Source organism: Eriocheir sinensis, chromosome 27, assembly GCF_024679095.1.
Source record: "Eriocheir sinensis breed Jianghai 21 chromosome 27, ASM2467909v1, whole genome shotgun sequence".
In the NCBI taxonomy this organism is placed as follows: domain Eukaryota; kingdom Metazoa; phylum Arthropoda; class Malacostraca; order Decapoda; family Varunidae; genus Eriocheir; species Eriocheir sinensis.
The window spans coordinates 9197869-9222404 of record NC_066535.1 but is presented as its reverse complement, the minus strand read 5'-3'; the positions used below and the strand labels follow the sequence as shown (position 1 = coordinate 9222404).

At 47.7% G+C, this 24536-nt stretch overlaps 1 protein-coding gene across 4 annotated transcripts in view; it reads left to right on the top strand.

The window, feature by feature from the left end:
- LOC127004093 (orphan steroid hormone receptor 2-like) overlaps positions 1-24536 on the top strand; it is a 52253-nt gene that overhangs the window by 8316 nt on the left and 19401 nt on the right. For all 4 annotated transcript variants that reach the window (XM_050871442.1, XM_050871438.1, XM_050871439.1 and 1 more), the window contains exon 2: positions 10791-11126. In XM_050871442.1, coding sequence (XP_050727399.1) covers positions 11054-11126 — 73 coding nt within the window. In that variant the 5' untranslated portion in view covers positions 10791-11053. The remainder of the gene's footprint in view (positions 1-10790; positions 11127-24536) is intronic.

The window sequence follows — 24536 nt, the reverse complement described above, 5'->3', positions numbered from 1 at the left end:
CATCATCATCACCACCACCATCACCACCACCACCATCACCACCACCATTACCACCACTACTACCACCATCACCACCACCTTCAACAACACCACCTCCATCATCATCACCACCATCATCACCATCACCACCACCATCATCACCACCACCACTACCACCACCACTACCACCATCACCACCACCTTCAGCAACACCACCACCACCTTCATCACCACCACCATCACCACCACCACCACCACCACCATCACCACCACCACTACCACCACCATCACCACCACCTTCAACAACACCATCACCACCTTCAATAACACCACCATTACCTCCATCATCACCACCCCCACCACCACCACCACCACCTTCAACACCACCACCACCACCACATACACTAGCGTTGATTGAAAATGAATTAATTGATGAGGACAAATAGAGACGTGGAAGAGGAGGAGGAAGACAACACAGAGGAGGAGGAGGAGGAGGAGGAGGAGGAGGAGGAGGAGGAAAATAAGGAAGTAAATTTTATGTTCTTCTGAAGGGACAAAAGACGAGTCGTGGGAGTTTAACATCTGCATTAGAGAGAGAGAGAGAGAGAGAGAGAGAGAGAGAGAGAGAGACTCATGACCGAATCCAAAGAAGAAGAAAAAAACAACCTTCCAGCTCTTTAAAGGATCACCTGGATACGCTTCCTCCTCCTCCTCCTCCTCCTCCTCCTCCTCGTGCACCTGTTGTTTTCCTCCGTCAGTACCAGTTGGAGGTAATGAGGGGAGTGGGGAGGAGAGGGGAAGAGAGGGGAGGGAGGGGGAAGGGAAACTATGACCACTCGAAATGAGGTGACCCATTGACGCAGGGGAAGGTAGGGGAAGGGGAGGGGAAGGGAGGGGAGGGGGAGGGAAAAGTGGGGAGATTGGGTTCAAGGGGGAAGAGAGAGGGCCAGGTAAGTGTGCTAAGGTGCCACTGTCTCCCCCCATTCTCCCCTCCCCATGATGGCACTCCTCCCCTCTTCCTCCTCCCCCTTTTCTTCCTCTTCCTCATCCTTTTCCTCTTCTTGTCCTTATTTTTTCTACTTCAGATGCTACAATTATTACGTCTTTTTCTTCTTGTTCTTGTTGTTCTTATTCATCATCTTTTTTTCTTTTTCTTCTTCGTCTTCTTCATCTTCTTCTTTTTCCTCTTCTTCCTCTTCTTCTTCTTCCTCTTTTAATCTCGTCTACTTCAACTCCTACAACAGCAACTACTACTACTACTACTACTACTTCTCCTCCTCCTCCTCCTCCTCCTCCTCCTCCTGCTTGGACTTGAGAGTGATGCCTTCCTTGCTGGGGAGTCGAAATGGTGCCAGGATGTGCCTAGCGCCCCCCGAAGCACCCCAGGAGGAGGAAGAGGAGGAGGAGGAGGAGGAGGAGGAGGAGGAAAGACTACCATTAACCACCACCACCACCAGAGTAAAATAGAGGTTGTACGCTTCACACACACACACACACACACACACACACACACACACACACACACACACACACACACACACACACACACACACACACACACACACACACACACACACGGACCACTACCAACCCTAACCGTCGTGGCCTTCTTCCGTCCACCGAGGCGTTTAATTGCGGCAGGAAGAGGAGGAAGAGGAGGAGGAAGAAGAGGAGGAGGAGGAGGAGGAGGAGGAGGGAGTAGGTAATAAGGAGCTGCGAAGTGGTAGATGTGACTATGAGTTTTCCTCCTCCTCCTCCTCCTCCTCCTCTTCCTCCTCTTCCTCCTCTTCCTCTTCTTCCCTCCTTCCACCCTCTTTCTCTTACCTTAGTTCTATTCTATTCTGATTTTGTTCTCTTTTGTTGTATTTCCATTTTATTTGTTATTGTATTCTATTTATTTTTTTCTACCTTGTTTCTGTCCTACCTTATCCTCCTCTCATCCTTGTCTTTCTTCCTTCCTCTTTCCATCCCTTTCCTTCTCCTCTCATCTCTTCTCTTCCTATCCCTTCTCTTCTTATCTCTTCCCTTCCTGTCCCTTCTCTTCCTATCTCTTCCCTTCCTATCTCTTCTCCTCTCATCTCTTCTCTTCCTGTCCCTTCTCTTCTTATCTCTTCCCTTCCTGTCCCTTCTCTTTCTATCTCTTCCCTTCCTATCCCTTCTCTTCTTTTCTCTTCCCTTCCTATCCTTTCTCTCCTCCTCTTTTCCCTTCCCTTACCCTTTCATCCCTCATCCCTTCTCGACTCTATACTCCCCTTCCCTTCCCTTCCCTTCCCATTCCTTCTCATCGCTTTCCATTCCATTTCCATCCTCTCCTTATTCTCCTCCTCTTCCTCCTCTGATATCTCTCTTAAATAAGTCCATTCTTGCGAGTCTGTCTCCACACTCTGCCCTTCTCCCTCCCTGCCTGCTTACCCTCAAACGCTTCCACTACACACAATAACTATTTCCAAGTGCCGAAAAGAAGATCAATCAGGTTCTAATAGGTGTGTGTTTCGGTTTATGGAAGAGAGGAATGGTCAGACTACAAGACGAGCAATAAAACTGGTACCCCTGGAAATGCCCCCAACACTTACGAAAGCCTCCTTGTCAAATATGTGCGTGGTTAATAGATTAGCCCCGAGGCGTTTGAAAATATGACCCTTGGCTCCACCTGCAGGAAAGACTCGAGTGGAAATTTCTCCTGGGTCCGAATTTTCAAGGTTGTTAGGAAGTCGATGATTCACGCTGGTTATATATTCTCGACTTCATGTTTCTTTTTGTTTTTTACGTGCCATTCTCTCTCTCTCTCTCTCTCTCTCTCTCTCTCTCTCTCTCTCTCTCTCTCTCACACACACACACACACACACACACACACACACACACACACACATTGACAGCAGGGGACAGACATGCACGCCTTAAATATGAATGACACACACACGAACACACGCGCCCAGAGGAGGGGGAGCTCGAAGGGGAATGAAGGAGAGGAGGAGGAGGAGGAGGAGGAGGAGGGGAATATGGATGTTTCTACGAGGGGAGTGAAGAGGAGGAAGAAGAAGAAGAGGAGGATTATAGTACGAAGAGTCGAAAAAGAGAAAGAAACGAGAAAAAAGGAAAGAAAAGAGAAAGTCAAGAATAACGTAAAGAAGAAAAGAAAAAAGTAGGAAAAAGAAAAGTCACAAAGTTGAAAAAAAAAGTAAAAAAAAGACAAGAAAAGAGAAAAAGAGGAAAGAGAAGAGAAAGTTAAAAATCACGTTGAGAAGAGAAAATAGGAGAAAGAAAAAGTAAAAGAAAGACAAGAACAACGAAAAAAAGAAGAGAAAGGAAAGATGAAAAAAAAAAAAGAAACAAAGCCCCGAAAAACAGGAAGAGGGGAGTGCCAACACGAGGGGGGAGGAGGGGGGGAGGGGCACGCGTCAGGTGGCACTCTTTGCGGTCAGGTCGTGGTGTCAGCGCCGCGGGGGGGTTGGCACTGGGCGGGGCGGCCTCTGCGGGTGCCAACTGACCACACTCACACCCCCGCCACCACCACCACCACCACCTCCATCATCATCATCATCATTATCTGTCCCTCCCACACCCTGACTGACATTCCTTTCTTCCCTTCTCATCCCTCCTTCCTTCCCTTCCCTAATCTGACAACCCTTCCTTTCCCTTCCCTTCTTTTCTCTTCCCTTTCCTTCCTTCCCTAACCTGACTCTCTTCTTCCATTTCTTCCATTCTCTTTTACTCCCTTCCCTTCCTTCTCTAACCTGACTTTTTGCATTTTTTTCCATTCTCTTTTCTTCCCTTTCTTTTCCTTCCCTTCTCTTCCCTTCCTTCCCTAACCTGACTTTCTTCTTCCATTCTCTTTTCTTCCCTTCCTCTTCCCTTCCCTTCCCTTCCTTCCTTAGCCTGACTTTCTTCTTCCTCTACTTCCATTCTCCTTTCTTCCCTTCCTCTTCCTTTCCCTTCCCTTCCTTCCCTAGCCTGACTTTCTTCTCCCTTTTCTTCCATTCTCTTCTCTTCCTTTCCCCTTTCTTCCCCTTCCCTTTTCTTTGCTTCCCATCCCTTCCCTTCCCTTCCCATCTCTAACCTTACAATCCTCTCCCTTTCCTTCCTTTCAAATAATTTCCCTTTCATTTCTTTTTTTTTCTTTTCCTTCTCTTAACTTGCCATTATCTTCCCTTCCCTTCCCTTCCCTTCCTATCCCTTCTCTTCTAATCTCTACCCTTCCTATCCCTTCCCTTCTTATCTCTTCCCTTCCTATCCCCCTTCTCAACCCTCCCCTCCTCATTCTTCCCCTTCCTTTCGCTTCCCATCCCATTCCTATTCCTACCATACCTCCGTTTGTCATTTCACACCCTTCCTCCTCCTCCTCCTCCTCCTCCTCCTCCTCCTCCTCTGGGTCACCCCCCGTCGCTTCTGTCACTCCCGTTTAATGTTTTCCGTATTGGTTTGTGAGTAAGTGACAGTGAAAGATTAGTGCGTGCGTGTGTGTGTGTGTGTGTGTGTGTGTGTGTGTGTGTGTGTGTGTGTAGAGGGGCCGAAAATGTTACTGTAGAGGACTGTTACTGATTTTGTGAGACACTGAAGGTTTTTTTTTTTTTTTTTTTTAAGGGAATGTGACGCAATGTGTGTGTGTGTGTGTGTGTGTGTGTGTGTGTGTGTGTGTGTGTGTGTGTGTGTGTGTGTGTTACCTCGTGATGATGACGAAAGCTTCCTAATTAGTCTCTTTAGGCCACTCTTCTTGTCCTCCTTCTTCCTCCTCCTCCTCCTCCTCCTCCTCCTCCTCCACTAGGGCCTCGGTGACAACAACTCTGACGACCTTATTTCATGGGTGGGGGGGGTTAGGGAAGAAGAAAGAAAGGGAGGGTGATGGAGAGGAAGTGACGGGGTGAGAGAGGGGCAGTGATGATGAGGGTGGCGTAGGTGAAGGAGTGGAGAGGGGACGGGAAGAGGAGGGGGGAAAGGGTGGTGATGATGGTGAAGGGGTGGAGAGGGGACGGGAAGAGGAAGAGGAAGAGAAGGGGGGGAGGGGAGGGGTGATGATGATGGTGAAGGGGTGGAGAGGGGACAGGAAGGGGAAGGGGGGGTGATGATGATGGTGAAGGGGTGGAGGGACGAAGAGGAGGGGAAGGGGGAGGGTGATGATGATGGTGATGTAGGAGAGGGAAGAGGAAGAGGGGGAAGGAGGTGAAGGGGAGAGGGGAGAAAGGGAGGTGAAGGGAAGAGGGGGGTAAAGGGGAGAGGGGAGATGTGTAGGTGGGGAGGGTACACACACACACAAACACACACACACACACACACACACACACACACACACACACACACACACACACACACACACACACACACACAGCCTATTCGTTTCCTTTGACCACAAGGAATGACTTTACATGAGTTTTAAAGACTGACTGTGTCCTTTCCCTCCCTCGTTCCTTCCCTCCCTGCCTCTCCCTCTTCTCTCCCTCCCTCCCTCAAGTCAGCCACAACCCTTCGTCTGTGGTTGAGGGAAGGAGGAAGGAGGGTGGAAGGGAGGTTTGGGGATGGACCAGAGGAGGAGAAGGAGGAGGAGGAGGAGGAGGAGGAGGGGAGGTAGTATGTGGAGGCCTCAGTGTGTCTAGGATGAGGTCACACTGCGTAGAAGAGGCTAGAGTGGGTCACCTCTAAGAAGGTCACCTCAGAAACTTTTGTACAGCGAAGTTTGTTATGCGTCCGATGGTGAAGAACGAAGAGTGTTGCGAGTTGCTGTGTTTCTCTTTTTTTAGTGTCTGAACGTGTGTTGGGTTGGGTTGGGTTTGTTTGGTCATGTTTTCACGGACGAAGGGCCAGTTTCACAGTTCCCCATGACTAACGAACTGACTGACTAACGAACTGACTTACGAACTGACTTACATAATGACTGACTAACGAACTGACTTACGAACTGACTTACATAATGACTGACTAACGAACTGACTAACAAACTGACTTACGAACTGACTTGCATAATGACTGACCAACTGACGAACTGAATTACGAACTGACTTACGAACTGACTTACATAATGACTGACCAACTGACTGACTAACGAACTGACTTACGAACTGACTTACATAATGACTGACCAACTGACTGACTAACGAACTGACTTACGAACTGACTTACATAATGACTGACCAACTGACTGACTAACGAACTGACTTACGAACTGACTTACATAATGACTGACCAACTGACTGACTAACGAACTGACTAACGAACTGACTTACATAATGACTGACCAACTGACTGACTAACGAACTGACTTACGAACTGACTTACATAATGACTGACCAACTGACTGACTAACGAACTGACTAACGAACTGACTTACGAACTGACTTACATAATGACTGACCAACTGACTGACTAACGAACTGACTTACGAACTGACTTACATAATGACTGACCAACTGACTGACTAACGAACTGACTTACGAACTGACTTACATAATGACTGACCAACTGACTGACTAACGAACTGACTAACGAACTGACCAACTGACTGACTAACGAACTGACTAACGAACTGACTTACGAACTGACTTACATAATGACTGACCAACTAACTGACTAACGAACTGACTTACATAATGAGACTAACTGACTAACTAACTAATTAACTGACTGGATAACTAACTGACTAATTAACTGACTGGATAACTAACTGACTAATTAACTGACTGTCCAACTAACTAACTAACTAATTAACTAACTGACTGACTTACTTAATGACTGACTGACTGACCGAGTGTTACACATACTGATGAAAGAGAAAGTTCGGTCAAGTCAAACTGGCGTGGGATGAGGTCAGGTTTGTCAAGAGTCGAGAACGGCCAAGGTCAGGTTAGGTCACGCCGTGCAAGAAGGGTCAGGTCACGTCGGGTCAGGTCAAGTTGGGTTGGGCAAGACGGGTCGTGCTTGTTTTCTTTTTTGTTTTGTTTTGCTTTGTTTTGTTTTTCGTTCCAAATTCGGGCGGCGGATTTGGAGTAACATAAAGTAAAAAAAAAAAAATGTGTTTGTTACGTGGAAATATTTTGATGGAGGAACGTGAAAGTGTGTGTGTGTGTGTGTGTGTGTGTGTGTGTGTGTGTGTGTGTGTGTGTGTGTGTGTGTGTGTGTGTGAGCGGGGAAAATGTGAAGAGCGGGCAAGAACTCCTCTCCTCTTCCTCCTCCCTCACCTCCTCCTCCTCCTCCTCCTCCTCGTGTTTCCTTCTTCCCCTCATCTGCAGCCTTCATTCCCTCCTCTCCATCTTCTTTCCCGCCTTTCTTCCTCTTGACGTGTCCATCTTTATGCATCATCATCATCATCATTTCTTTCTTTCTCTTTCTTTCTTTCTCTCGCCTTCATATTTACTCCTTTCTTCCCTTTCTCATTCTTCTCTTTCATGTTTCCCCTGTTTGCTTTTCTTTCATCTCCTCGTTCTTTGTATAAATTGTGTGTGTGTGTGTGTGTGTGTGTGTGTGTGTGTGTGTGTCTCTCTCTCTCTCTCTCTCTCTCTCTCTCTCTCTCTCTCTCTCTCTCTCTCACACTCACAGAGTCAGTCACTGAGTCTTGCTTATCTCTCTCTCTCTCTCTCTCTCTCTCTCTCTCTCTCTCTCTCTCTCTCTCTCTCTCTCTCTCTCTCTCTCTCTCTCTCTCTCTCTCTCTCTCTCTCTCTCTCTCTCTCTCTCTCTCTCTCTCTCTCTCTCTCTCTCTCTCTCTCTCTCTCTTGTCCTTTCATATCTTCCTTTCCTTCTCTTTCTTTCTTTTCCTTTCCTTCCCTTCCTTCCTTCCTTCTTTCTTTCTTTTCGTATCATTCATTTTCTTTATATTCATCTTTCCATCTTTTTCATCCTTCCTGCCGTCCTTCCTTCCTTCGTTCTTTCTTTTTTTTCTTCCCTTCCTTCCTTCCTTCCTTCCTTTCTTTCTTTCTTCCCATTTTCTTTCATGATTCTTTCCTTCCATTCAGTCATCGTGTTTTTCTTTTCATTCTTTTCATCCTTTTCCTTCCTTCAATATTCCTCACCCATTCATTCATTCTTTTTATTTTCATCCTTTTCTTTATTTCATCCACCATTACGTTTTGATATTTATTGTGTTTTTTTTTTTTTTATCCCGTACATTTTTAGTTTTATTTTCTTCTTCTCCTCCTCCTCCTCCTCCTCCTCCTCCTCCTCCTCCCCATCTTCACATCCCTTTAATCCCTTCTCTCCCCTTCTCCCTTCTCCCTCCCTCCCCCCCTTCAGGACATTCAGGCTTCCCCACCACAAGGGTCAATCCTCGTAGGGAATACCCAGAAAAGTCGCCCTAAGGAGTAAGTACAACCTGCTACTACTACTACTACTACTACTACTATTACTACTAATACTAATACTACTTCTTCCTCATCTTCTTCGTCTTCTTCTTCTAGTACTACTACTACTACTACTACTACTACTACTGCTACTACTACTACTACTACTACTACTACTACTACTACTACTACTACTACTACTACTACTACTACTACTACTACTTTTTTCTACTACATAAATGATACCTCCACCCATGTTTATTTTCCCGACACATAATCATGGAGGGCTCCATAGCTTGGAGGTCATTAGCCCCAACTCTGTTCGCTAATGACTGTGGCATCCAACCATATCGCTAATACTACCTGACACTAAATCACCTATCATCTATTACGTCTAGATCCCCCTTTCCTTCCCTACTCAAGTCACTCCCGACCCACCCTAATGTCACTCTCCACCACTGTGGCTTCATAGTCCATATTGGAGATGTTGGTGGCTGACCTACTACTACTACTACTACTACTACTACTACTACTACTACTACAACTACTACTACTGTTGCTGCTATTTCTGACGTCACAGTGCCACCCTTTAAAAGCCTTTTGTTGGAGAGAGAGAGAGAGAGAGAGAGAGAGAGAGAGAGAGAGAGAGAGAGAGAGAGAGAGAAGGTTTTGTCATAGATATACATAACATCGTGTGTGTGTACATAAGATTCCATGTGCGTATTCAATCTATGTTTACACGCGCCTCACAGGATGACGTACACACAGCGAATATATCAGAAAAAAGACGTTTGTTTTCTCAAGTTTTAGTGGTTTACGAGTGTGTGTGTGTGTGTGTGTGTGTGTGTGTGTGTGTGTGTGTGTGTGTGTGTGTAATGGCTTTCGTTCTTGTTCTATAACGATAAAATACAGACTGGAAGAATTATTTGCTCTCCTCTTAATTCTCCTCCTTCTCCTCTTCATCATCATCATTATTCGTTATTTTCCATCTTTTACTTCTTAATTAGCCTCAGCATCATTTTCTTCTCCCTTCTTCTTCTTCTTCCTCTCCTCCTCCTCCTCTTGGGTCAGCGGTCGCGCAATACCTTGATGTCAGATAATCAGGTCAGGTGCCATTCCAACACGTACCGAGCCGGGTCACCTTCGGGAGGAGGAAGAGGAGGAGGAGGAGGAGGAGGAGGAGAGAAAGGAGAGTATAAAATGGGAGGTGGAGAGTGAGAAGGACTGGGGGGGACGGAAGGAGGAGGAGGAGGAGGAAGAGGGAGGAAACAAGGAATGAAAGAAAGAGCCAGGAAGAAGGGAGTTGAAGGAGGAGGTGAAGGAAGATGAGAGGAGAAAAGGAGGTGAAGAGAGAAGGAAGAGGTGGGAGGGGGAGGGAAAGAGGAAGGAAGGAAGGAAAGGTTATGATGCTGAAGGAAGGAAGATTATGGAGGAGGGGAAGAGAGGAGGAGGAGGAGGAGGGGGAAGGAAGAGGATGAGAGTGGGAGGATGCGTCAAGGGAAGGAAGGGAGAAAGAAGGGAAGAAACCGCTGCCTTCCCCTCCTCCTCCTCCTCCTCCTCCTCCTCCTCCTCCTCCTCCTCCTCCTTGTAAACTCGGATTATTTTTACCTTCCATAACTTTTTTCCGGCCTTTTCTATTTTGCAAGAGAGAGAGAGAGAGAGAGAGAGAGAGAGAGAGAGACCCTCATACGTCCTCGGCTGTGATTGGCTGTGCATGTGAATTGGTCAGCTGGTAAGGGGGGGAGGGGGGAGGGAGGGGTGATAGAGAAGGGGGAGGAGGAGGGAGGTTGAAGGAGAGTGGATGGGGGGTGGGATGTACAGGGGAGAAGAGGAGAAGAAGGAAGAGGAGGAGGAGGAGGAGGAGGAGGAGGACATAACGACAACAGGGAGGAAGACGTCAGGAGGTTCTGTTATGTTGTGGAGCCGGGAGGAGGAGGAGGAGGAGGAGGAGGAGGAGGAAGAAGAAGAGGAGGAGGAGGAGACGAGAGTAGCGGAAAAGAGCGGTGGTAATTTTGTAAGCAGAAACAATGACAGGAGGAGGAGGAGGAGGAGGAGGAGGAAGAGCAGCAAGTGAAGGAGGAGAAGGTGGAAAAGAAGAAGAAGCAACACTGGAGGAGGAGGAGGAGGAGGAAGAAGAGGAAGAGCAGCAAGTGGAGGAGGAGGAAGAGGAAAAGAAGAAGCAACACTGGAGGAGGAGGAGGAGGAGGAGTGGCTGAAGGCAGAAGTGAAGGAAGATAAGAAGAGAAAAGGAGGTGAAGAGAGGAAGGAAGAGGTGGGAGGGGGGGGGAAAGAGGAAGGAAGAAGAGGGAAGAGTGAGGAGAAGGAAGGATGAAAGGAGAGGAGAGAGTGAGAGAGAGAGAGAGAGAGAGAGAGAGAGAGAGAGAGAGAGAGAGAGAGAGAGAGAGAGAGAGAGAGGAATGAAGCGATGAAAGAAATTAAAGGGACAGGGATATATGGAGGGAGAGAGAGAGGGAGAGAAAGTAGGAATGTAGCGATAAAAGAAGCACTGAGCCGGTTACCTGCCATTCACCTGTTACCTTTCCTCCACAGGTGTCATGGCGACCTAGAGGGAAAGCGAAGACTCCAAGATAAAGCCAAACCCTTCCTCCCTTCCCTTCCTTCCTTCTGTCCCTCCCTTCCCTTCCCTTCTCTTCCTTCCCTCACACCACTGACACCCACCCACGACGCCTCCTCCCTCCTCCCACCTTTCCTTCTCCTCGTTCCTCCACCTTGGCGCGGCCCACAGGTGTGCAGGACTAATTAAGGAAGGCCAAGGTGGAGGTGAGCCTTGGCCTGCCCCTCGTCCCGCCCCGATGACGATGGAAAGTCCCCACCGCCCGCTGAAGGAGAGTCCCCCGCCCTCCCCTGGTGACGATAGCAAAGGAAGTAAGTATTGCAGCTGTCTCACCCACCCTTACCTGTCTCCCTTTACCTGTCTGTCCTTTTACCTGTCTTCCCTTTACCTGTCTGTCCCTTTACCTGTCTGTCATTTACCTGTCTCCCTTACCTGTCTGTCCTTTACCTGTCTCCTTTACCTGTCTGTCCTTTACCTGTCTCCCTTTACCTGTCTGTCCTTTTACCTGTCTGTCCTTTTACCTGTCTTCCCTTTACCTGTCTGTCATTTACCTGTCTCCCTTTACCTGTCTGTCCCTTACCTGTCTGTCCCTTACCTGTCTCCCTTTACCTGTCTGTCCTTTTACCTGTCTGTCCTTTACCTGTCTGTCCCTTACCTGTCTTCCATTATCTATCTCCCCTTTGCCACTTTTTTTCCTGTCTCCCACCTGTCCGTCAGTCTCCCGTTTTCTTTCCCGTACCCACCACCGCTGTTTTCTTTAAGTACCCCCATATCTCCGTTGCTTTCCTTTTTTTTTCCCTCTCCTTATGTCCCTTTTTCCCCTTCTCCCTCTGTCTCTTCCCCTTTCTCCTTTTCCCTTCTCTCTATCCCTTTATGCTTTTTTCCCTTTTCTTTGTTCCCCTTTCTTGTTATCTCTCTGTCTCTCCCTTTTCCTCTTGTTCCTCTGTCCCTTACTCTCTCGTTCTGTATCTTCTTTTTACTGTAATATCCCGACTCCTCGCATCCCTCCTTTTGGCTTACATAGCGTGACTTTGTGTGTTCTGACGTCCTTAGTTTGTCTCCTGCGTTATGCTGTGTCACTTTGGCTTCTCCGTGTGTGTCCGTAGCCTACTAGTGAGTGTTTCGTAGCCTACTAGTGAGTGTTTCGTAGAGTGCCGCCTTGGTTAGCCACACCTCCGTTTTTCCGGCACTGCTATCGTCCTTTTTGCGCTTGTGTGTGTGTATGTGTGTGTGTGTGTGTGGACCGCTCTCTTGTAACGACCTCCGATTCTGATGACTATTGAGTGACTACCCGACTGGTGTTTCCCTCACGACGTTAGGGGCATTTTTTTTAAACATTTCGGGGCCCAAGCACACATTTAATAACACTTTCACTGGCGTTTGGGGTATTTCCAGGCGTAGTTTTATGACCCCGGTGGTAGTTTGACCGTTCTATACCAAGAGCCTAAAAAAACACTTGATTCATCCCATTTTTGACCACTGGAAATAGCTGATGTGAAGGAGGAGGAAGCGTCTGAACATACCGACGTAAATCCCGTATAATATAGAGCTGAGAATGCAGGAAAGGAAGTTTGTTTCAGCACACGATGACGAAAACTGGCGCGCATGAGGAGCAAGATTTCGCGGGTGTTGGCATGACCGACTCCATTGTTTTGAAAAGCATTAAGTCACCCTCGAGTTATTGTTCACCCAACGTCAGCGCCTTGGTCCAGCTGCCTTCTCTCTCGCCTCTCCTGCCCTTCCGTCCGGTCCGGCAGCCGCTCCTCTCCTTCCCTCTCCCGCGCGGTGTTTACGGCCTGGAGTGCTTCGTCAGATTGCGCCAAAGTTGTGTGGTGTTCTTTCCCGCATCTCCCTGGTTTTCCTCTTTTTTCTTCTTCTCTCCTTATGTCCCTTTATCCTCCTGTCCCTCTGTCTCTTCCCCTTTCTCCTTTTCCCTTCTCTCTGTCCATTGTTATTGTTATGTACTCAAAACAGGTGAAGAGGGTTTGCGAGGCGGTTTTCAGCACTTTAGAGAGTTTAGTGTTTGTGTTTGGGCTGTGTGTATATTGGCTTGCGTGGTGGTCAGGTATTAAATTCATTCGTTGTTTTGCTTCCTGGTTACGTTTCCCTTCAGTTTGTTATCGTTATATATTCCATATTTTACAATACGATGTTCAGCAGTAGAGTTCTTTCATTTTTGTTATTGATGGCTTGCTAGATGGTCAGCTGCGTATTAAATTGATTCGTTGTTTAGCTTCTTGGTTACGTTTCCCTTCAGTTTGTTATCGTTATGTATTCCAAACTTTGCAATACGATATTCAGCAAGAGTTTTTTTTTTATTATTATTGATGGCTTGCTAGATGGTCAGCTACGTATTAAATTGATTCGTTGTTTAGCTTCCTGGTTACGTTTCCCTTCAGTTTGTTATCGTTACATATTCCAAACTTTGCAATACGATATTCAGCAAGAGAGGTTTTTTTTTATTATTATTGATGGCTTGCTAGATGGTCAGCTACGTATTAAATTTATTCATTGATCAGGTTTCTTGTTGACGTTTCCGTGAATTCTGTTATCGTTATATATTCCAAGCCAGTGAAGAGCGTTTACTCCACGATTTTCTGCACTAGTTTTTATTTTTTTATTATTTATGAGTTCTTTGTATTGATGGCTGGCTAGGCGGTCAGGTATTAAATTCATTCATTGTTTAGATTCTTGGTTATGTATCCATGAATTCTGTTATCGTTATGTATTGCAAACAGGTGAACAGACTTTAATATACGATTTTCCGCACTTGACAGCCAATGCGTCGGAGATGAGCACCGAATTTGTTTTATTTGTTGACGTATCAGGCTCCCATTACCTAAGTCTATATATACCAAGTCAAGTCACTCTGCTTCAAAACTGCGACCGGTACGCGCAAGAGGCGGTTTTGGGGCGGAGCAGCGGAATGACGTCACTTGGAGCTAAAAAAAAATTACCCGCCAGTTCAGGGGTGAGTAAAGTTGGGGCCGTATGTGCACTCTGGATGTGCATTCTCGCCTCCTTTCACAGCACGTTCAGGCAAGCCACTGACAAAAAAATATGTCTTTTTATTGTGCTACTGCGTGACTGTAATTCCATTGCCTACAAACGGCGGTGTGGGGTGTGAGGGAGGGCATGATGAAGTGATTGATTTAAATTAGTCCGCCTTTCTTCGTTTTCTCTAAATCCCTGTGTCTACATTCTCTAGTTTGGCTCCAAGCAGTGTCACGCATAAACCACGCCTCGGCCGTGTCTCGTCCCACAAACCTGCGTATGACTTGACTTGGTGTATATAGCATTACGACTATATCCTTAGGCCACAGTAAAGATTAACGGGGGTTTTATGGGTGTTTTTTTCTCGTTCAGGATGCAGAAGCCGTGTACAACTATTACTAGCATCACTAAACAGTCCATGGAAATCCCAACAACAACTACGAGAGGCTTTTCAAACAGACGTACCGGGGCGCCGATGCGTTTGAGAATCCGACTCCTGCCTTGAGCCGCGGGTCGTGGTGGACGTTGACAGCTCGCCAACATATCTGTCCACCCACACTCCAGGCTTGATTATTGAGAGTCACCGAGACGTGTAACTGTGGTAGCCTGGCCGGTGCACTGACCCTCTCTCTTGCGTCACTCTACAGGGCGAAGAACGACGTTTAGCGGACACACAAACACCTGGGTCTCTGCGCGCGCTCAGGTGTGTTCCTCCGCTATTACCTGAGAAACAATCTATAGAGGCGTGTTTTATAGAGGTGTCACGCTGGATGAGAACAGAATAAGGACGCCACCCTTACTTTCTTACGGACAGGACCTCAAACGCAAAGTCAAGGAAGAGGTTAGGTTAGAATAGGTTTGGTTTGGTGAGGAGATGAGCGCTGAGGCAACACGCAGCAGTAGTGCTTTGGTTTGGTTACATTAGGTTAGGGTTGGGTTTGGTAAAGTTAGAATAGGTTTGGTTATGTTTAGTTTTGGTTTGGTTAGGTTAGGTATAGTTAGGTTAGGTGAGGTGAGGTAAGATGAGCTGAGATGAGGTGAGGTGAAATGACGTGGTATGGTGAGGTGAGATGAAATAAGATAGTATGATGAGGTTAGATGAGCTGAAATGACGGGCTATGGTGAGGTGAGATGAAATGAGGTGATGTGATAAAGTAAGATGAGGTGAGGTAAGGTGAGGTTAGGTAAGGTAAGGTGAGGTAAGGTAAGGTAAGGTGATGTAAGGTAAGGTAAGGTGAGGTGAGGTTAGGTTAGGTTAGTTTCCTCAAAGGCCTCGGCCTCAAATCAGCTCAGGACGGCCACTGGAAACGCAGTCTACGGGAGTCGCCGTGTCGGGATGGGAGGGTCACTTAATCCGCGGGTCGACGGGCTAATCCGCAGGTCAAGAGGAGGAGAGTCTCGAGGGAGGAAACGGAGTGAAGGAAACAGGTGCATAACGGGAGGCGGGGGCAGGTCATTCAGGTCACACAGGTCCATATTACCAAACGTCTCTGGCCCTCGACGACTATTTTCCAAGGCCACAGAAAAGATTAACAGGATTTCCATGGGTGTTTTTTCCCGTTTAAGATACAGAAGTCGTGTAAAACTATCACTGGGATCACTAAACGGTCTGAAAATCCCAACAACTTATTTTCCTAGGCCGATTAACCGTATTTCCATCTGTGTTTTTTCCCGCTCAAGATTCTGAAGTCGTGTAAAACTATCACCCACAGAGAAGATTAACCGTATTTCCATGAGTGTTTTTCCCGCTCAAGATTCTGAAGTCGTGTAAAACTATCACTAGGGTCACAAAACAGTCCATGAAAATCGTAACAACTTCTTTTTCTTAGGCCACAGAGAAGATTAACCGTATTTCCATCAGTGTTTTTTTCCCGTTCAAGATTCAGAAGTCGTTAAAACTATCACTAGGGCCACAAAACAGTCCACGAAAACCACAGCAACTTCTACGAGCTGAGGCGCCGACACGTTTAAGTCATGATGAATAAATATTGAACACGATAACTTAAACACCACCTGTGGATTTGGTTGTGTAATTAGTGGTCTCTGGTGACACAGGTATACTTAGTGGAGAAGCTAATTACCGTACCTGTTCGCTCTCACCTCCTAATCATCACCTGTTTAATCCTGTAGCGTGGGAGAGGATCGAGTCTTAATGATCAGTCGTCTAGGTTACACACACACACACACACACACACACACGCACACACACGATCGATATGACAAATAATTTATAATAAACAAAATGAGTCGACAAGAATTGATAAAACTCAATCTCCGGGGAAGTAGACACTCGCTTTGTGTGTGTGTGTGTGTGTGTGTGTGTGTGTGTGTGTGTGTGTGTGTGTGTTTCTGACTTTGTGAAGAGAAGGAAGTAAAGAGAGGTTTGTGGAAGAAGAGGAAGAGGAAGAAAGGGGGGGTTGGTAGTGCAGCAGGAGGAAGAGATGGAGGTGAAGTAGAATTATTAAGAAGAGGAGGAGGAGGAGGAGGAGGAGGAGGAGGAGGAGGAGGAGGAGGAGCCACAGCAGGACCAGGAGCAGGTCGGTCAGGAGGTATGCGGCGCTGGGAGGAGGGTCAGATCGGACCACTGACCCAGCTGGAGGGACCTGACCAGCCTCTCAAGTGGTGACCCGCCGCAGACACAGCTCTCTCTCTCTCTCTCTCTCTCTCTCTCTCTCTCTCTCTCTCTCTCTCTCTTGCGTAACCTCACGTCATCCAAACCACGACGAAGATTTTTTATGGATCGTTCTTTCTTTAACTTCGCTTTACGTTGTGTCGCCATGGACGTAGGTTGGAACGAACACACACACACACACACACACACACACACACACACACACACACACACACACACACACACACACACACACACACTCCTCCATTACTCGTATTAGGCGGCCCTCGTGCGCTGGGAAATAGATAAAAAAAAGCAAAACAGGTGCCTGGGGAAACATGTAAAGGAAGACATTGATTGGGGGGGGGGGACCGCATGACGCAATCGGCTCTTGTCTGTCTGTCTGTCTGTTTCGGCAAATCTCTATCACTCACCACAGACTCGGACCGGATAGAGAGACGGATTTGAGCACCGAGGTAACGCGCCATTGAACACAGGCCTTTAGTGTACCCTTATTTCAAGCAGTGTGGCTATGCTCGTGTTTTCTTCATCTTAAAATTGGGTGTTTTTAACCATAGATTCATAGCCGAGAGACGGAAGACTTTGAGACAGAAGAAAGAGACGAAAATGAACACTGAGACAACGCGCACCACAGCTTACGCATTCAGGTCTATAGGTCCACATTCTTAAAACATTCCTTGGCTCACTCACCCACATTCAATGAGGCTTTCGTAGAAGTTGTGGGTATTTCCCCAGGTAGATTTATGAGCCTGGTTGTGGAGGTAGTTTGACAAAGCCTCTGTACTCTGTGAACATGAAGAAAAGCCACTCTTGCGAACCTGTCTTATTAACCTGTGTGGCCTTTGAAAGTATTTGTTGCAAGAAGTGGATGCGCGCTCTGAGAATATGAACCCAAATCTGTGAATAAGAATAAGCTTTTGCGTCTGCATAAGCCTGTGTTTTGAGCTTTTAATTGGATGACCAGGATGTGATGGTGCTGGTGCTGGTGCTGGGGGGGTCGGCGAGAATATCAACCCAAATGTGTGAATGAGAATAAGCTTTTGCGTCTGCATAAGCTTGTGTTTTAAGCTTTTAATTGGGTGACCAGGATGTGATGGTGGTGGTGGGGTAGCCAGGTATGGGCGTCGCGGCGGGGCAGACCAGGTGGAGTGCACAAAAACCTGACCCTCTGAAGGTGACCGTCCGCCAGGCCCAGGGTCACCACTGCCAGCCCCTGCAAGGTCACCACCACCACTGCCACCACCACCGCCGCTGCCTCTTATCAACACCACCACCACCACCACCACCACCTCCATTACCAACACCACCGCCACTACCACTACCACTACCATCTCTCCTACCATCACCTCCATTACCACCACCACCAACAACAACACCACTGCCACTACCACCACCACCAACAACAACACCACTGCCACTACCACCACCACTACCATCTCTCCTATACCATCAGCTTCATTACCACCACCATCGCTGCCGCTCCTACCAACACCACCGCCACTACCATCACCACTACCATCACCTCCATTACCACCACCGCCACCAACCACCTCCATCACCACCGCCTCTCCTACCACCACCACCACCACCACCACTACTTGTATTACCTCCACGCTAAGGTTACTTTTTATGACCACTGCCACTAAGCCACCTCCTCCATCACCACCTCCACCACCACCACCTACCTGTTCCACCGTCGCTAAAACTAAAAGAACCTTCACCACCGCCACCACCACCATCACCGTCTCATTGTATTGCTCCACCCATCACCGCTTTAGGCCGCGTCCACCACCACCACCACATCCACCTCCTACCAGTGCCAGCCTATACCATTACTTCGATTACCACCAGCACCACCCCTACTACTACTATTACTACCACTACAGAATCATCATCATCATCATCATCATTATTCTCAAGACTGCCATCAAAATTTTAGCTTACAAACTTGCCCTCCTCCTTCTCCTCCTCCTCCTCCTCCTCCTCCTCCTCCTCCTCCTCCTCTATTCCTGAGTACTACACCATACTATCGACATACCACCTCGCCTTAAGCAACAAACTCACCGCCACACCACCACCAGACTCACTCCGCTGACCTACACACACACTCAACACCAGACCCCGGCAACACATTCCTGAACACACACACACACACACACACACACACACACACACACACACACACACACACACACACACACACACACACACATGTACATCAATTTATTCACCGAATCTCACATTTTTTTATCAGAGAGAGAGAGAGAGAGAGAGAGAGAGAGAGAGAGAATAGAGTGCTTAAGTTCGAGGCTGCAAGAGGTCAAAGGTCAGCAGGGTTATACGTCCTTAGCTTTTGTTTATGTTGAGTGTGACGTCATAAGAGAGAGAGAGAGAGAGAGAGAGAGAGAGAGAGAGAGAGAGAGAGAGAGAGAGAGAGAGAGATGAAAAGGACTGCTGTGTGGAGGCAAAGAAACCCACCCCGGCTAAAGACCTTAGAGACGGGGAGAGAATGGAGGAAACGTTGTCAATGGAAGGAGGGAGGGAGGGGGAGGGAGAGGAGGAGGAGAAGAGAAAGAGGGAGGAAGAGAGAAGGAAGAGAATGAAAGAAGGGAGGAAGGAGAGAAAGAAGGAAGGGAGGAGGAAGAGAAGAAAAGAGGTAGGAAGAGAGAAAGAAGAAAGAGAAAGGAAAAAGAGAAATAAGGAGGGGAGGAAGGGAAGAGGAGAAGAGAAAGAGGGAGGAAGAGAGAAGGAAGAGAATGAAAGAAGGGAGGAAGGAGAGCAAGAAGGGAGGGAGGAGGAGGAGAAGAAAAGAGGTAGGAAGAGAGAAAGAAGAAAGAGAAAGAAGGAGGGGAGAAAGGGAAGAGGAGAAGAGAAAGAAGAAAGGCAGGAAGAAGAGGAAGAAGGAGAAGGAGGAGGGGGAGGAGGAGGAGGAGGAGGAGGTATCAAAAGGACGGAGGTAAAAGAGAGTGGAGAAACAGAATTGTGGCAGAAAATCAGATCATTATGAGTAGGGTTCTCGTGGTGGTGATGGCGGTGGTGGTGGTGGTGATGACGGTAGTGGTAGTTATGGTGGTGGTAGAAGGGGTCACGTTCATGGTAGGTAGTCTAAATAATGTCATGGTGATGGTAGAAATGGGAGTGACAAAAAGAGAGGTGATTGTGGTAGTGATGGTAATATGGTGGTGATGAGAGTGATGACGGTAGTGGTAGTTATGGTAGTGGTAGAAGGGGTCACGTGCATGGTAGTCTAAATAATGTCATGGTGATGGTAGAAATGGGAGTGACAAAAAGAGAGGTGATGATGGTAGTGATGATGGTAATGGTGGTGGTGATGAGTGTGGTACTGAAGACAATGGAGGTGGTGATGGTGTTAGTAGCGGTGGGTTAATCTTAATGGTAGTGTGGTGGTGGTGGTGGTGGTGGTGGTAGTTCTAGAATGGTGATGTCAGTCGTGGGTCAGTAAATTAGTGAGTGACGTCAGCACCAGAGGACATTGTGGTGGTGGTGGTGGTGGTGACAGTAGTGGTGGTAGTAGTGGTGGTGGTAGTAGTGGTGGTGGTGGTGGTGGTGGTCAGGTGATGTAGTGGTGAAAGTCTGTTTGTGTGTGTGTGTGTGTGTGTGTGTGTGTGTGTGTGTGTGTGTGTGTGTGTGTGTGTGTGTTTGACCTGACCAGAAATCGCCACGACCTTTAGCCTTCTGACGTCACACACACACACACACAACACACACACACACACACACACACACACACACACACACACACACACACACACACACACACACAATTTATGCTGTTTGAAGTAGTTTATTTATTTCTTCCATTCACATCATTTATCATCACCATTTTCTCTCTCTCTCTCTCTCTCTCTCTCTCTCTTAATTAGGCTTATCTTCCTCCTTGTGGTGACCTGGCGTGACCTCCTTTGACCTCAGTATTACGTCTCAGTCCCTCCTCCTCCTCCTCCTCCTCCTCCTCCTCCTTCTCTTCCACTTACCTCCAAGTTGTAAGTGTCTGTTAGTCCCCTCCCAGGCTGTTTGTTTGGTTGTATCTTCGTCATTTTGTAGTAATGGTAGTAGTAGTAGTAGTAGTAGTAGTTGTTGTTGTTGTTGTTGTTGTTTAAGGCAATATCGTTAAAAAAAAATGGTACCAGAACGTTTGCAGCTTAAAATTGTTTCCTATCAGTGTGTGTGTGTGTGTGTGTGTGTGTGTGTGTGTGTGTGTGTGTGTGTGTCTTTAGTACTCTCTCTCTCTCTCTCTCTCTCTCTCTCTCTCTCTCCCCTTTCTCTCCCCTTTCTCTCTCTCCCCTTTCTCTCTCTAGTAAAATTTGGGAGGCGAGGTCGGACGGACGCCCCCCTCCCGCCACCCCCCTCCCTCCATCTGCTCCTACTTAGAGGTCATGAAAGGTCAAGTGGGACGTCAATAATGTCAGGGCCACTCGCCTCGCCGCGTGACCTGGCTCGGGAGGGGGGGGGGCAGGAGGGGGGGAGGAGGGGTCTGCTTGGGTGGTGCTGTGTAAGGTGAGAGGTGGTGAGGGGAGGCTTGAGGGGGGTGGATTACTTGCCTTTGGGGGAGAGAGGGTGAGGGGAGAACGGGTGTGGGGTAGCGGGGGGGGTAAGGCTATTGATCAGGTCACCCGCCGTAGTACCTGGCTCACCCCGCGGCGCCTCGGGTCTCTCCGTGCACCAGGTCAGAGCAGGTCACCAGTCCTCCTGCAAGGGCCTGGTGCTGCCGCTGCCCTCCTCCCTCTTCCCTCCCTCCTCTTCCTTCCCTCCTGTTCTCCTATCCTTCTTCCCTCCCTCTCTTTCCTTTCCTCTTCTCTTCTGTTCTCCTATTGTTCTTCCCTCCCTCTCTTTCCTTCTTTACTTCCTCTCTTCTTTCCTTTCTCTTCCTTCCCTCCTGTTCTCTTTTCCTTCTTCCCTCCCTCTCTTTCCTTTCCTTCCTCTTCCTTCCCTCTCTTTCCTTCCTTACTTCCGATCTTCTTTCCTTCCTCTTCCTTCCCTCCTGTTCTCCTATTCTTCTTCCCTCCCTCTCTTTCCTTGCCATCCTTCCCTCTGCTCTTCTTTCCTTCCTCCTCTTTTTTCCCTCCTGTTCCCCTATCCTTCTATCCTTCTTCTTCCTTCGTGACCCTGTGCCTGGTGCGTTAAGTGGGGTTGCTGACACACACACACACACACACACACACACACACACACACACACACACTTCCACCGTCTTTTCTCGTCCGTCCTCCCAAGCTAGTGTTCTATTATTTACCCTCCTTCCCTTCCACTCCTCCTTTCCCCTCCCCTTTCCTTCCCTTCCCTTCCTTTCCTCCTACCTATGCATCTCAGCCCTTGCCTTCCTTTTCCTTCCTTTCCTTTCCTACCTTTGTCTTCCCTTTCCTTCCTTTTCCCTTCCCTTTCCCTTCCTTTCCTTTCCCTTTCCTTCCCTTCCCTTCCTTTACCTTCCCTTATCTTTCCTCTGCTCCCTTCCCTTTCCTTTCCTTCACTTCCCATCCCTTCCCTTTTCTTCCTTTCCTTTGCTATCCCTTCCATTTTCTTCTCTTCCTTTCCACACCCTCCCTTTTCTTGTCTTTCCTTCTCTTTCATTTCCTATCCTTCCCTTCCATTCGATTCTTTTCCTCACCCTTCCCTGTCCGTCACTTCCATTCCATTCTTTTCCTCTCCCTTCCCTGTCCTTCCCTTCCTTTCACTTCCCTTCCATTCCATTCCATTTCATTTCATTCTTTCCCTCTCCCTTCCCTTCCCTCTTCATCTAATTAAATATTTATCCTTTTCCTCTTTGTTATTTAACCTTCCTCCTCCTCTTCCTCTTTTTTACTCTCCCCTTCTTTATTTTGTCCGCTCTCTCTCTCCCCTCCTTTACGTTCCCTTCACTCCACTTGCTCTCTTATTTACTCCCCTTTTCTTTTTTTATTATAGTTCATCTTCCCTTGCTTCCTCTTTTTCAGTATTTCCTTTCCCTTTTACCCTTTCCGTTCCCTTCCCTTCTTATTTCCTTTACTATTCTTCTTCTCTCAAATTTCCATATCCTTCTCATCCGATCTCTTTCCCCCTCCTCATTTACTTCAGTTTTTCCTTCCCTCTTCTTTCCCTATCCTTTCCTTCCTTCCGTTTCCTTTCTTGTTTCCTTTACCATTCTTTTCCTTCTCAAGTTTCCATATCCTTCCCATCCGATCTCTTTTCCCCTTCCCATTTACTTCAGTTTTTCCTTCCCTCTTCTTTCTCTATCTTTCCTTCCCTTCCGTTTTCCTCTCCTTCCTTCCGTTTTCCTTTCCTTTCCTTTTCTTCCCTCTTCTTTCTCTATCCTTTCCTTCCTTCCGTTTCCTTATCCTTTCCTTTCCTTCTCTTCTCATTCCTTCCTTTCATTTATCCTTCCTGCTTCCCTTTTTTATTTCCTTATCATATTCTCACCCCGGGCGATCATCTCTCTCCCTCTTTCTCATCCCCCTGGTCTTCCTTCTGCTCCCCTTCCTTTCCCCTCTCCTTCCCTTCCTTGCTCTGTAGACATTGTGGGACTAACGAAGGCGAGGGGAGGGGAATTAAGCCGAAGAGTAAGGGAAGGGGAGGGAAGGAGGAGGAAGGGAAGGGGAGAATGAGACCTGTACATGACTGACTGGAGGAAGGGAGGGAAGGAGCGAGGTGGTATGAGTGAGGAAGAGGGGAGGAGTAAGGGGAGGGGAGGGAAGGAGGAGGAAGGGAAAGGGAGAGAAAGAAAGAGGAGAATAAGACCTGTGCATGACTGACTGGAGGAAGGGAGGGAGGGAAGGAGCGAGGTGGTATAAGTGAGGAAGAGGGGAAGAGTGCGGGGAGGAGGAGGAGGGGGGCGCATAGAGGCGAGGAGTAAGGGGAGAGAAAGAAAGACGAGAATAAGACCTGTGCATGACTGACTGGAGGAAGGGAGGGAGGGAAGGAGCGAGGTGGTATAAGTGAGGAAGAGGGGGAGAGTGCGAGGAGGCGGAGGAGGGGGGGGCATAGAGGAGAGGAGTAAGGGGAGGGGAGGGGGGGGGAGGACCAACGATCAGTATCAAACAGCAACAGGCAGGCAGGCAGGAGGTGGGAGTGCCGACGAAGCAACAGCAGCAGTAGCACAAGGCAACATTCTTGATAGTAGCAACAACAACAACAAGAACAACAGCAACTGAGTGACAGCGACAAGCCAACCGTCAGCTGTTTAGCCACACTAGAAACACACACACACACACACACACACACAGGGACATGGGGAGGAGGTGACAACTGTAGCACACAAACATTATAAGTAGTAGTAGTAGTAGTAGTAGTAAAAGTAATAGTAGTAATGGTTATCAAGAGCATTCGAGGCTTAACATTTATAAACACGAGGGGAGACAGAGGAGAGGTGAGGGCGTTGCATTACTGTATTGTTGGCTCATACGGGAAAGTCAGGAAGGGCTGTTTGACTAGACGCTTGACAAGAGAAGGCGAGTCAACGATGCGATTCAAACCCATGTACGCCACAAGAACAAGAACACAAGGACACCGTGTTTATGAATGTTACCCTTTAAAATCTCAGACGCTTTCGGCTCTCATAGTAAACATTTCCGAAGACCACAAAGGAGTTCGATAGGGTTCTGTTTAGTGTTTTATTTTCACATTCATGATACAGAAACCTTGTCAAACCATCACTAGGCTCACAAAACTAACCAAGGAAATACCCACAACGACCTCTACGAAAGCCTTATGTAGTTGTGTAAACCCCGAAAGATTGAGAATGTGGGGCTGTGAAACGCATACTACATCAGGAAAACAAGAAAAGATAAGGAAGCGTCAAAGAAAACACAAGAAGCAAGACCGAGATGGTATATGGACGCTTGAGGAGAAAAGAGAAGGAGGAAGGGCAGTGTTGGAAGACAAGGGAAGGGAAGGGTAGAGAGAAGGAAGAGAGGGAGATCGAGGAAGAAGAGGTGGATGTATGGAAGACAGAGATGGTATATGGACACGTGATGAGAAGAGAGGAGAGGAGGAGGAAGGACTGTGTTGGAAGATGAGGGAAGGGAAGGGAAGGACAGGGTAGAGAGAAGGAAGGAAGAGAGGGAGATCGAGGGAGAAGAGGTGGATGGATGGAAGACAGAGA